The sequence below is a fragment of the Trichogramma pretiosum genome, unplaced genomic scaffold, assembly GCF_000599845.2.
Source record: "Trichogramma pretiosum strain Unisexual culture from Peru unplaced genomic scaffold, Tpre_2.0 scaffold59, whole genome shotgun sequence".
In the NCBI taxonomy this organism is placed as follows: Eukaryota; Metazoa; Arthropoda; class Insecta; order Hymenoptera; family Trichogrammatidae; genus Trichogramma; species Trichogramma pretiosum.
The window spans coordinates 640,015-652,911 of NW_019641668.1; the positions used below are offsets into that span (position 1 = coordinate 640,015).

General features: G+C 31.9%; 4 protein-coding genes across 5 annotated transcripts; all 4 read left to right on the forward strand.

Annotated features, from left to right (window-relative positions):
• Positions 1-374: 374 nt before the first annotated feature.
• LOC106651294 (zinc finger protein 91-like) lies at positions 375-2,972 on the forward strand. The gene is made up of 10 exons (XM_023460374.1): positions 375-595; positions 654-856; positions 936-1,010; positions 1,080-1,193; positions 1,252-1,314; positions 1,393-1,440; positions 1,506-1,718; positions 1,803-2,114; positions 2,206-2,265; positions 2,348-2,972. Exons 2-10 carry the CDS (start codon positions 823-825, stop codon positions 2,788-2,790), a joined length of 1,362 nt encoding a protein of 453 aa, XP_023316142.1. The 5' UTR covers positions 375-595; positions 654-822; the 3' UTR covers positions 2,791-2,972.
• Positions 2,973-3,106: 134 nt separating this feature from the next.
• LOC106651601 lies at positions 3,107-4,430 on the forward strand. Of its 2 annotated transcripts, XM_014370179.2 has the most exons (4): positions 3,107-3,717; positions 3,790-3,861; positions 4,044-4,145; positions 4,222-4,430. In XM_014370179.2, the coding sequence occupies exons 1-4, from the start codon at positions 3,669-3,671 to the stop codon at positions 4,344-4,346; spliced, it is 348 nt and encodes a 115-aa protein (XP_014225665.1). In that variant the 5' UTR covers positions 3,107-3,668; the 3' UTR covers positions 4,347-4,430. The 2 variants fall into 2 exon arrangements, with proteins under 2 accessions (XP_014225665.1, XP_014225664.1); XM_014370178.2 differs by having other exon boundaries at positions 3,107-3,861.
• A 158-nt stretch (positions 4,431-4,588) lies between these two features.
• LOC106651600 (zinc finger protein 569-like) lies at positions 4,589-7,010 on the forward strand. Its single transcript, XM_014370177.2, has 3 exons — positions 4,589-5,125; positions 5,224-5,298; positions 5,442-7,010. The coding sequence occupies exons 1-3, from the start codon at positions 4,663-4,665 to the stop codon at positions 6,023-6,025; spliced, it is 1,122 nt and encodes a 373-aa protein (XP_014225663.1). The 5' UTR covers positions 4,589-4,662; the 3' UTR covers positions 6,026-7,010.
• Positions 7,011-7,136: 126 nt separating this feature from the next.
• Positions 7,137-12,442, forward strand: LOC106651597 (lisH domain and HEAT repeat-containing protein KIAA1468 homolog). Its single transcript, XM_014370173.2, has 13 exons — positions 7,137-7,536; positions 8,103-8,306; positions 8,381-8,539; positions 8,607-9,049; positions 9,122-9,369; positions 9,437-10,365; positions 10,433-10,586; positions 10,658-10,781; positions 10,846-11,116; positions 11,186-11,321; positions 11,395-11,594; positions 11,671-11,932; positions 11,995-12,442. The coding sequence occupies exons 1-13, from the start codon at positions 7,476-7,478 to the stop codon at positions 12,143-12,145; spliced, it is 3,342 nt and encodes a 1,113-aa protein (XP_014225659.1). The 5' UTR covers positions 7,137-7,475; the 3' UTR covers positions 12,146-12,442.
• The last annotated feature ends 455 nt before the right edge of the window (positions 12,443-12,897 follow it).

The following is a 12,897-nucleotide window of genomic DNA, read 5'->3' on the forward strand; positions in this document are numbered from 1 at the left end:
CACGACATTTTTTTTCGAGGCGTCTAAATATACATTCATTTAATTTAATTTGCGTTTGAATTAAATGTGATTTTTTATTTTTTTGTAGAAAAAAGAACATGAAAAAAAAGTTTGATTATCAATGCAATTTTAATTTTACGACCAATATCAGCTAAAAACGAAATCCTTACTTTATTCTTTGTAATTTGAGAAAAAAATGTAAAAAAAAATATCTGCGGCCTGGGATTGAACCAAGGCCCGACCGCTCGACGCAAAAAACGAAGCCGAGCGCTTGACCACTCGACCACGAAGACTTATGGTAACAACGAGACTAAATGTTGGTTATACATTACAGGCTTAGGTTGCTCGCCGCGCCCCCTTGAAGTTGGTTTTGGTACCATACGAGCCAGCCTCAATCACGCCTATAGTTCTGTGCTTCTATACGTGTCTATCTTCTTTGCTACCACTGCCAAGTGCCAAGTGTTAAATTAGTAGTTCAGGTGGGTGAACGATGGGGAGCGCGTCCATCGCATAAGTATAGCAGTGGCCAAATTACTGATAATCTGACAGACAAAATATACTAAGACTTTGCTATCTTCATTGTGCCGGCAGAAAAGTATGCAACTATCTGATGTCAATGACATGTGATGATCAGTAATTCTTGACATTTGCAGGTGATTTTTTTATGAAATTCGTCGTAGCCGAAACCTCGACACCTGCATTGTTCTTGAAGCAAACCTTACAGGTTATAATAATTATTGTCTTGTGCCGTGGTTGAATTGAATTTTGGTGCAACGTGTGGAGTAATTTGTACTAGTTGCATTAAGGAAATTAATCTTTGCAATGGATTACAATGACATCGTTGATATAGAATCAGGTAATGCTAATAATTATATTCTTCATTTTATTGATTTTTTAATATTTTCATCATTTTTAATTACTGTTTATTGGTTTAGGCAATGGAACTACTAGTGACTTTAATTCTTTGCTTAAAAATGAAGAAATTGATATTGATGATTCTCATGATTCTGGTAAAGATTTTATACTCTTCCTTTTTGTCATAACATAATCAATTACCATTAATTAAAATTTTTTTTTAGACATAGAAATAGTAGATATTCGTAAAAACATCAAGATTGCAAATAAAATCAACAAAGACTGCATACGTAGGCTGCGAATGAGAATTAGAGAAAAAATTCGCCTGAAACATGCAGGTAAAAATTAATGCTAATTCAATAATTAACAAAAAATTTAAAATAAACTATATTTTAGCTTTGGCTACCAAATCTTCTTCGAAGGAAATTATAGACTTGAGCGATGATTCTAATTATTCAAGTATGTTAATAATAATTTTTCAACATGATATTTTTATTAAAACTATTTTAATTGAAATCCTTTTTTATAATTTCACAGATGAAATTCCAATTTTGAAAAAAAGTAATAGGAAAAAGTTACAAGATGGTAAGTAATGACATTATCAATGAAGTAAAATCAATTTATTTTAATTTTATGATATAATTTTACAGATTCCTTAAAAGAAATCACTTTAAATTGCCCTAGATGTAATAAACTGGATAAGGTTTTTTGTACCACAGTTACAGCTATGTGTCCAGATTGCAATATTGATATGTATTTTATATGTAATGATTGCAATTTGAAATATGATTCAATGGTTGCTTTGTATAGGCATCAAAAGTGGCAATGTGAAAATTTGAAAAATTTGAGTAAACAAAAACAGGGTAAGTTATGATAATAATTTTAATGCAAAAATATTTATGCGTCATTGTATTAATTGTAGTACAAAATAACATTATCTTTTCCAGTGATGAGATCATTGTTAATTTGCAAATGCCTCACATGTGAAGAACTTATTATGGCGGAGCCAAAACGTTCATCTAAGAGGCTTTATTGTTCAAAATGCAAAGTCAGACTATCATTTGAATGTAAAATTTGTGGTAAAGCATACATATCATATTCAGGAGCTTATAAGCATCTTCGCAAAAAATGTCAACCACAAGAAAAAGTATATTATTGTGATAGTTGTAGCTACAAGACCATTTGCAATATAAATTTCACTCACCATATCAGAAATGAACATTCTGATCAAATTGATTCCAGTGAACTAACTAGCAAAGGTACTATTAAAATTTCTAATTTTGATTATGCTATAAATCCAGAATAGGTTTTATTCTCATTCAATTATAAATATTCATTAAATACTTTCAGATGCAACTGATATAAGTCATTATAAAACATTCAATTCAAACTCATCTGAAACAGATGTCCGTAAGTACTACAAATTATTGATATTGTTTATCATTGTATAGTATGAAATATTATTTTAAATTGATTACTTTTGTATTTATAGAATTACTAAAAATGCGTAAAATGTATTGCCAAAAATGCAGGGTGATGCATGACTATGAAAAAAGAATGAAAAAATGTCCTAATTGTAAAGGATCGCTGCTTTACAAATGTGGTCATTGTTTAAAAGAATTTCCACGTCAATCACCATTATACAGACATGTGCGAAGAACACATGGAGAAATGAAATATGTGTGTGATGTGTGTTTTAAGAAATATTCGTTTCTTGGAGACCTCAATGAGCATGTAAAGCGATGTGGAAAGAAACCAAATTTTTCTTGCAACTATTGCAGCTTTCAAACTCGATATCATTACAATTTAAAGCAGCACATAGATAAACTTCATAATATTGCACGTAAAAAACACTCTTGTCCAGACTGCAATGTTACCTATAAATCTCATCTTACTATTATGAAGCATTTAACTATGGGGTGTAAATCAAAGTAATTACATGAATGCTTAGTATGGAAATTAGTATTTTAAAGTTGAATATTATTTTGTTTTTTAATTTTATGTACATAGTGTGCCTAAATAATTTAGGATTGTTCTGGAGATTAGATTTTAATAACAAAGTGTACTGTTTGAGTGTCATTAAAAGTTTAAATTAAGTGACACTATGACAATGTTCAATAATAAATAAAATATTTTAAATTATTATTAATATACTGCAAAAATCATTTATCTTTTTCTGGTCGCAGAATTTTTATTTAAATAAAAATGATATGTACATCTAATACACATTAGTGAGATCCTCACTGGGGAATTGTGTTGCCATAAAAGCTCTCTGCTACCCTTACACTAAATTTTCACGTCGTCTGCATTTAAATACATGTTTTGATAAAGCAAAGCGCCATAAAGGATTTTCTTAGAATGAACCAAGAAGAACATTACTCAAAAACTTGAGTCAGAAACAGTAAAGTAATTTTGTTCTTTATTACAAAACCATTAAAATGTTTTATCTTATTTGCGAAGTCAAAAGGAAGATAAGAACGCTTTTACTATGTGGGCGATTGCTCTGCTAGGCGTCTGGCACTTTAGTACAGCCCGTTCAGCCGGTTCGCGTGGGCTTTGTCAATGTATAATCAGTTGATTTTCATTTGTTATTCAAATATACTCGGCAAAGTTTCTGCGCTCTTAAAAACGCGCAATAATAAATATTATCTTTAGGTTATGCGGGAGGCTAATATCAATTTACTGTCGGCTTTGAAATTATGCATTTGGTGACTATAGTGACGCGATTCAGTGCTGTTAATACTATGTTGTCAATATAAGCCATGAAGATTATTTTCAATGAATTTTATAGATAATAATCTTAGACAATTTAAATGGATTCCAAACTGACAAATAATTTTTTTAAAAATGACGGATGTAGGGGTAAGTTTGATGAATTTAACGGAATTTTAAAAGTATTGATTTCTCGCGCTTTAATAACGCTTCTCTTCACAGATGGAAGTATTTTTCGTAATGAACAAGATGTCATAGTTAAAGAAGAAATTGACATTTCTGACGATGAATACGGTGTGTATATAGTCTAAGTAATTTTATTTCTCATTCCTTTAAATATAGTTTATGCCATTGACCATAAAAAGTTTAATGAAAACTTTTTTTTCAAATTAAATTTTCAATTAAAAATAATTCAAAGCATTATTGTTAGTTAATCTAATTTTCAAAACAATATGAATTAAGGTTTTTAATTTTAGATAAAACTAGTGAAGCAGATGTATACATTCAAGATGGATTTGAATTATTAGAAAAATTAAATAATGGACAGCTAAGGGTTGTTGATGATGAATTTCAATTTGGTAAGATAAATGGTTACCGTTTACTGAACATCTCATTTTTTTATAAATAATGAATTAATATTTGATAATATTTTAGAAGAATATAATTCAAAAGAAGATACTTTAGATCTAATGAATCAGTTGGAACTTGAATTGGAACCTGGGGAAATTTATGAGTTTTATGATATTACAGATTTCACTGGTAATTTAAACATTATTTAAATTTTATTAAATGTTGGACAATTAAATTAATTTTGCACATTTTTTAATTTAATCATAGTTGATGATTTACTACAAGCAATTGCAAGGAATCGTACATTAAACAATCAGATTCAAAATTGTAATGTAAAGAAAAATTTAAGGAGTTTGACTACTGCAAATAAAAAAATTAAAGTTGATTCCATAGTAAATAAAGAAAATGTGATTAGTTACGGTAAGCAATTTTAGCAATTTTTTAATAGCATTTGAATAAATAATACTTTTTTTTGCAGATATAATAAATAAATTTCTTCAATTGATTTGTGAAATCTGTAATTCTATGAAACCATTGACAGATCAAATTTTGAGTCAAAATTGTGCTCAATGTAAAGATAAATATTTCTTTTCATGTAAAGAATGTAAATTTTGCTCCAAATCTATAATACAAATGAGTTCTCACGTAAAAGAATTACACCACTCAATATTCAAAAACACTAAAGAATTTGAATACTTAAAATCTCTTGATCAAGAAATTTGGCAGGAAAAACAAGATATGTATGATGGAAAAATTCAGCCTATTACAAGATGCAAAAAGTGTGGGCGTCCTTATAGATGTTTGAGTAGATTAAAACGACATGAAAAGCTATGCACCATGACACCAATGCTTCAGTGTACTTTATGTCCAGAATTTGTCAATTTTGAGCAAGAGTTGAGAGAACATCTTGTTGTAAAACATGGGAAACAAGAGGATGGAAAGGAATTAAGTATTATGATAAGAGAAATAAAAAAGAAAATTAAAAAAAGTATGCTTCGTGTTTTTACACAGTTTTTTATGTTATTTAAAACTTATCTTATTTATTTGCAAGATCTATTTATTTTTAATTCATTTTTATTTTTGCAGAAAATATGAAAGTTAGGCAAACAATCTTGGCAAATGAAAATAGCAACGTATTAAACATGAATTTTGCTCAAATGCGTAAGTTTTTTTTACTAGACTTAGATTTATTTTTAGATTTTTTCATTCAAGTGAAAAATTGTGAAAACATCAATTTTTCAACTGAACGTCAAAATCTTCAAAATTAAAGCATAAAAATTATTCATTCTTTTCTTAATTGACAGATATAAATGATATGGCTGAAGTATCTTGTACCAAATGCAAAGTGCTCGTTAAAAAAGTTAATGCAAAGGATCTCAAATGTTCGAAATGTCGTCAGTCCTATACTTATACCTGCCTTGGCTGTAAGACTCGATTTCAAAAAATCGGCTCACTCCGCATGCATTACAATCGCAAACACGGACCGAAACTATTTTCGTGTCAGCGCTGCAACCGTAAGTTTGCCTACCTCAGTGATCTGAATTGTCACATGAAATTATGCAACGAATCGTCAGTCTATCAATGCAAGTACTGCATCACGAAGACGAAACACATGACCGAAATGAGATATCACTTGGTGCACGAACATGGCGTCCGGTTTGGTTTTGCCCGTTCTTGGATCTGTCACACTTGTGGCAAGAAGTACGCTCGGAAGCAAGGACTCATACTCCACCAACGCAATTATTGCGGCAAGAAGCCAAACTTTCGATGTTCTCTGTGTGCCTATTATAGCTATACCAAACATCACTTGACCAATCATATCAAAATGAAACATGGTGATGAAAATAATAGGAAAAAACGAAAAATCAATCTAGTTAAAAGGCGATGATAATGAATTAATTTTAATGACTTTAAAGTTCCTGTTTAACGTTTTCGAGACTAATTGTGTCGATTTTATTTGTAAAAGTTGCATTTCCTATGGGCATTTTTGCATTGGGAAATTTCTTAAAGTTCCCCAAAAAATATTTAACAATTTGTTTCATCAGTTTTTAGTTGTATAATATTAATTTGCGATTTAAAGTATGTACCAAAGATTTCATACATTTTACCAGGCTTAACAATAATTTTTAATTCTGCGATATTAATCAATGCCAAAGTTTTTCTAGTGTTGGTACAAATTAATGTTAATTAAGATAATCTATAAAAAAAAGTTTTGAAGACTAATAAAAGATAAAGAATTTAATTTTTCAGTTTTGAAAAACTTCATTACTCTCCCTAATTCATGTTAAATGTATAAGTTAACTTTTGAAACTTTCGCGATTTCATAAACTAACAACTCATCTTTAAAAGTTTCTTTTTCCAAAAAATTGAAAATTTAAAAATTTTTTATGTGTCATGTTTAATGTATATTTTAAAAAATGTGCTTGAAGCCTCAGGGTACAAACAATAGTACAAATATAAGTACTGGCTGTGAACAGAAATATTTGCATCAATTATCCACAAGATACACAGACAGATGGTAAATTTTACCTTTATAAAATTGATCCTTATTTGCTTTTGGTTGACATTGGGAATGGTACCATTGAAAATTTGATGTGTGTTTGATTTTAAAAGTAAAAGTCAATTTAACCTTGCGAAAAAATTTCATATTTTTAATTATTAATATCTAAATAACGCGAATTCTGCAAATAAACGAAAACTGGGACAGGTATATCACCGGACCCGAAAAATTTTAAGTTTTCCAAATGTATGCTAGCTTAATGAATCTCCAATGAAAAATCAAATTTGACAAGTCAATCTGAGCATAATAAAACGATTGTCTTATTTTTGTAAGCACATTGACATTTGAAAAATAATAAAACATGAGCTTACATTGATCCGCATTTAGGATACAAGACACGATCGTTGGTCATTTGCCAAAGCACTTGGGTAGTCGGGAAGTGGATTTGTTGGATAGGTACTGACATGACACACGTTACCTACACATATCATTCATAAAGGTATGCCGCGCAGTGCACTAGGCTCGCGTACAGTCATGCTAGCTGTTTGCAGGTATACTACGTCTTGCCTCCTTCTCTGCACGAAAGCAAAGCCAAGTCTGGGCTGCAGGCAATTGGCATGCTCCGAACACGTTCACTGTATGTAGGTAACACGCGAAAAGTGCATCGTTATTCGCTCGGAGCTGCTGCTAGCATCATTGATGTTTTCGTCGACAGTCGTGTACTCGGTGAGCTGCGCAGTTCCGTTGCCATCGTGTCTTACGTGTCTTTTGTGCTTATGCTCCGCAATTGTTGTCATGACTTACTGAAAACGAGCGTGAGATCCAACAACGCATCAGGATGGCTTCTTCGGGTATCGTTAATGAGCATGAGGTTAGAACATCCTGTCCCCGACCTACAGGTGAGACACGCATTGCTCAGTTGTTGCGATAAGCTTTGGACACGAGTATATTATGACACCTGTTATCTGAACGTATTGATAAATGAAAACATAGATGTGTCGCGTGCATCAGTTGACTGTCAAAGTTGTCGAGTCTCTTTAGTTTTGACACTGAGTGTTTACACGCAGATCTGTTGACTTTTCTATGTGTATACAATGCGTGTTCGCTATTGTTGTTTCACATCAGCTGATGACTTTTCATTGCGCGTCCAGTAATAATTACTCAATTAGAGTAATGAAAAATATTATTTTACGTTTATCTGCTTGTGGAATAATGAAAATTTCGAAAAATATAATCAATTGATGCATTTTATTAGCTTATTCTTATCATTAAAAAAGAAAAACTAGAATAAAATTAAAAGCCCTCTATGTCTATTCATGTACTAATAATTCAGAAAAAGCTTTTAAATAATCTTAGATATTAATTTTAATCATCAATCATTCAATACACTTTTTGTTTCTTTGGAAATTCCACATCAAATTAAAAGAATTCTCAGTGTATAATATCTTTACTGTTCATTTTTCAGAAACCAATAAAGAAAAAGCAGCAATGATTTCATACGAAGAAATAGCTACAAAACTTCTTAATGAAAGACTTCTTTTAACTGCTTTAGAACTTCATGCCGAGCTTTGTGAAGCAGATAGAGAACTACCTATCCTCAAAGATTTTTTTTCTAATCCTAATAATTTTGAATGTCTGAATATCAAACCAGAGCCTTGTCTATCAATTGGTAAAAATTATTGTTATTTAGTGTACAACACATTTCTTATAATTCTTTGATGTACCTTCTTTATTATTTTATAGCAAGGTCTGGAAGTCAAGCGACATTGGACTCACTCGATATGACTCGGTTTTCTGAGGATGGAGGAGGAGTTGATGAAAGAGTAGCTGTTTTAGAATTTGAATTGAGAAAAGCTAAAGAAAACATCAACTCACTACGAGCTAATTTAACTGTAGTTACAGGTAATTTTCTATAACTCTATTATATATTTTGTATGGCTAAGAATATGATTTATGTTTGGGTTTTTAGAGTCTGAAGTCAGCACACCTGAAAAAGGGTCAGACAAATCAATTTTGGATCATCCAATTAGACCTCATGAAAAACGAGCCCTTAATTTTCTTGTGAATGAATATTTGTTAGCTAATTTATATAAACTAACTTCTATAACCTTCAGTGATGAAAATGATGATCAAGATTTTGAAGACTGGCAAGATGTAGGTTTAAATATTCCAAAACCACCTGAACTGATTCAAGTATACAGAGAATTTATGAGGTCCACTGGTTATGATAAACCACCACAAAGTAGTATTGCTGTTCAAACAGATGAGAAAGATTCTGTCGACGGAGTAGAAAAAGATGCACTAACTAAGTTAGTAAGCGATCAAGAAGAAGAGATAAAAAAGTTGAAGGAAAAAACAGCTCAGTTAGAAAGCATGATAGCAAATTCCAACCTTACCAATATTATTGATGAGGTAAAAAATTTCTTATTTTTTTTTTAATGTCTCTGTTTACTGACAATAAAATGTTTGTTATGTTTAATCAAGCAACCGGGTAGATCAGGGACAACTCAAACTTCGGATTCAAACTCTACTACACCTGATAAATTTGAATTGCTTGAATCACCTCCAATGCAGGAAGGTCTAATTTCGCAGCAATTACCAGAAACAGAAGAAGATGATAGTGGTTCAATTGTAGTAAGCATAGGTGAGACGGAAGCAAGTGAACGAGACTGGACTAGAATACAGTATTTAAAGAATGATGTCAATGTTACTAATGGAAATTCTCCTTCAAGGTAAAATCAAGCATTTCCTGTAGTTTTATTATAGAGCACTGCTAAATTATTGTATGTATTTCTACAGACAATTGCCAACCAATTTTCGCAGAGAAGTACTGAAACTCTGCCTGATCGAAACTCCTAGTTGTGTAGCAGAAGTCATCAATGAACCACTAAAAGATAATATTACTCGCGACAATATTGCCGAAATTATGTCTTATGTCTTACCTCGATTAGTTCCAAACATTGTTTTAAATAAACGTGAAGAGGTCATAGCATTAATCCTTAGTGCGATCAAGCTACACGCAAATCCAGCAGAACGAGAAAAATTATATCATCTATTGTTTGGTTTGCAAAAACGACCACAAGATGAGGAACGACATATGATCCTTGCTGGTTTGTCAGCGATTGCAAGACTTGATCCAGAACCATCTGAAAATGAGGAGGTATTGAATCTTTGCTGGGAATACAGTCAGCACAAATACCCAGAACAGAGAATCCTAGCAGCTGAATGCTGCGCGACTTTGGCACTTTATACAACTAGTGGTGTAAGGAATTCTTTGATGATCTCAATGCTTCAGCAGATGCTTCTCGACGATCAAGATGCAAGCGTGCGGTGCTCTGTCATTAAGAGCCTCGCACTGCTTGTAGCTCTAATGGATGATTCCGACAAATACTTTCAATGTGAAGAGTTGGCATTGACAGCTTTGGATGATGTGTCAGACGACGTAGTTGAAGCAGCCACTACGATTCTCATACCGATTTTGGCTCAATGGGCGTTATCGATGAAGCGCCTGCAATCTCATCTGTTACCAAGAATTTTGACTAAACTAAAATCGCTACTGAAGCCAAATCTTAGTTCCCCTGGTATGAGGCCAGAATATCATAACAACGATAACCGAGCTCTGGTGTTGATCGAAGTAATGCGATATCTTTTGCCTCACACAATAGTGTGTACAATTGATGTCGAGCCCGTCAGGCAACGCATGCAAGAGAGTGTACCCTCACGAATACGTAAGTCATTTTGATTAATTTTAAAAATAAAACAGTTTATTTAAATATGTTTTATTTTACTTAACAGCTACGGAATTCCTTAATCTTTGTACTACACCACTGAGTAATCCAAAAATATTCCACAATTGCGACGTCGATTTAGGTATTATGTTAAATACTTTTCTTCTTACTGCTTGGGATGATTGCACATGGCTGGAGCTTGACTGGATTGTTGATAAACTGTAATTTTTCTAAAATCATATGAGTACATCCTCCATTTGAGTCTCGTATTAAGCATGTACTTTGTTTTCAGAATATTCGAATACATAGAAATAATGCAGCTTGTTCAATCGACGCATGAGAGTGTTATGAATGGGCTGCTCACTTACTTGCAGTCTTTGTGCACGGGTTTTGGTAAATATATTACACAAAATAAGGTAATTAACACGTAAATTTTTTATTTACAATAGCAATAAAAATAATGAGACGTTTTATTTGTAGATTGCAGCAGCTTTCAAACCGCTAATAAATAGTATCGACATTGAGCTTTCAGAAGTAAATGATGTTAAAAAATTAACGAATGTGAATCTTGTACCTGCGTACTTAACCATACTCACTACATTAGATAGTAATAAATTTACCAATGCTCTCAAGCAATATATAATTTCCTTAGCAAGGCGTAGTGAGGATTTAAGTGGTCTTGAAACTATGGTAGTAAAGTACTGTGCACAGTCAGAATTGCAAGAGCTTGTTTTATCCGGCATTTGGGATGGTAATTATTATATATATTTATAAGATGATTGTAAGTACTAAACATTTTGAAAAATTTATGCTTTTTCAGGCGTTGTATACGACGATCCACGAGTCAAATGTGCAACTGCTTCTATTCTTGGTACAATTATTTCCAAAATTTCCGATAAATTAGTCGACATTCGGATAGCTCCAGCAGTTGTAACTTTGTCTACTGATAGCGACTTGTAAGGCTTATATCTTAAAATTATTATTCTGTATACTTGTAAAGCAACGTTTAAATGTCAATCTTTGATACAGAACCGTGAAAGCAGCAGCAATACCTCTGTTAGGAAAACTTATAACAGAATGCGATACGAGAGACGTCAAAGATAAGGCTAGAGGAGCCCTTGAATCTATCTTGAGAGATCCCTCTGGTATACCAGATGTTTTGATCGTTCCTTTAATTCTAGCCATAGCTGCTGCTGCACCGTATTGTCCTCAATCGTATCTCGAAGATGGTAAAAAGTTCATGTAATTTTGACATTTTTATAACTTATTGTTTCACATGTTATTAAATGGGTATATATGCCTTAGTCATAGCCACACAACTTACTGGAATAACAGCATCAACGTTGCAAAAATATCGAAACGTCGAATTAGCGAATGCTTTGGTGGAGGCATATTCGGTTATAGTCTACTGTAATTTATCAAATCAGTGTATGGTAAATTTGATTGCTCCTGGACTCAAGTACCTAGATAATCTTGTTAATCAAGTAGTGCCTTTGCAAAAAGACACAGTGCGCGCGTTGCTGCGTGAAGTGGATAGCAAAAAAGATACACCTAGCAAATTAGACAGGTATTGACCATAGATTGTGCAGTTCATCTATCAAATTTTAACATTCCATATTTTATCTTTAGATCTGCATCAATGGGAAGTGGAATCTCATTGTCAATGGCATCTGTGAACGTTGGTCAAGGTGTAGAAGATATGCGTCAGCGCATGAGTAAGATGTTTCATCAAAAAACTACATCGCCGAGTATGCCTAGTATATTTAGAAAAAAAACATAACTCTAACTTGCACTCGAGTATAATATTTTTATCTCATTATTTTTGGTATTATGATCACAGAATCTCGTATATGTTAGAATAGTACGTTATGATGAGAATATTTTTCAAGCGATTCAGAGGATTTTATATTCAGTGCCTACGTACGGTGCAATACAAATATTTAAATAACTGTTGAATCTAAACCTTTTCTATTAAAATTTCTCATGTTCACGAAGTAGTTGAACATTCATGAATTTCTTGCTAGATAAGTGTAATGAAAAAAGTGGACTATGTCCTAGAAATTTATATTTTTAAAAACTGCCTTTAAAAAATTGTATTTTATACAAAAATAGTCTAGTGTAATTATATCGCATGTTTGTAAAAAAATATAGATATATTTATGAGTATAGTTTTTTATGTATGGTATAAAAAATTTTACAACTATTTCGAGATGAATTGATATAAAAATGATTAAATATCTTTAAAAACAATTTTTTCCGCGTGAAATTAACAGGAAAACTATAAAGGAGAGTGTTTTGAAATAATATCAAAGCGCACAGCAGGAAATAATTGATTATATTAGCATTTTCTGCAGTATCATCCGAGAAATCTAGAAAATGTCACATTGGGGTTGTATTGTTTATTATAGTTGATAGATAAGTTGTAAATATGAATATAGTTCTTTAAATATTAAAGGAACCGCTTAAAGTAATTTTTATATTGCTCTGATCTTGTAGATAAAGAGATTATATTGCGATAGAAATGTATATATT

What these genes read in the sequence shown, in the direction of transcription:
- LOC106651294 (XM_023460374.1), top strand. Translation starts at nt 823, where the DNA reads ATGGATTACAATGACATCGTTGATATAGAATCAG. An exon ending in TGATGATTCTCATGATTCTG is followed by an intron (nt 1,011 to 1,079) that starts GTAAAGATTTTA and finishes ATTTTTTTTTAG; the next exon opens with ACATAGAAATAGTAGATATT. An exon ending in CAGTGAACTAACTAGCAAAG is followed by an intron (nt 2,115 to 2,205) that starts GTACTATTAAAA and finishes AAATACTTTCAG; the next exon opens with ATGCAACTGATATAAGTCAT.
- LOC106651601 (XM_014370178.2), top strand. Translation starts at nt 3,669, where the DNA reads ATGGATTCCAAACTGACAAATAATTTTTTTAAAAATGACGGATGTAGG. An exon ending in CATTTCTGACGATGAATACG is followed by an intron (nt 3,862 to 4,043) that starts GTGTGTATATAG and finishes TTTTAATTTTAG; the next exon opens with ATAAAACTAGTGAAGCAGAT. An exon ending in TGATGATGAATTTCAATTTG is followed by an intron (nt 4,146 to 4,221) that starts GTAAGATAAATG and finishes ATAATATTTTAG; the next exon opens with AAGAATATAATTCAAAAGAA.
- LOC106651600 (XM_014370177.2), top strand. Translation starts at nt 4,663, where the DNA reads ATGAAACCATTGACAGATCAAATTTTGAGTCAAAATTGTGCTCAATGT. An exon ending in AAAAAAGAAAATTAAAAAAA is followed by an intron (nt 5,126 to 5,223) that starts GTATGCTTCGTG and finishes TTATTTTTGCAG; the next exon opens with AAAATATGAAAGTTAGGCAA. An exon ending in CATGAATTTTGCTCAAATGC is followed by an intron (nt 5,299 to 5,441) that starts GTAAGTTTTTTT and finishes CTTAATTGACAG; the next exon opens with ATATAAATGATATGGCTGAA.
- LOC106651597 (XM_014370173.2), top strand. Translation starts at nt 7,476, where the DNA reads ATGGCTTCTTCGGGTATCGTTAATGAGCATGAGGTTAGAACATCCTGT. An exon ending in AATATATTACACAAAATAAG is followed by an intron (nt 10,782 to 10,845) that starts GTAATTAACACG and finishes TTTTATTTGTAG; the next exon opens with ATTGCAGCAGCTTTCAAACC. An exon ending in TTTATCCGGCATTTGGGATG is followed by an intron (nt 11,117 to 11,185) that starts GTAATTATTATA and finishes ATGCTTTTTCAG; the next exon opens with GCGTTGTATACGACGATCCA.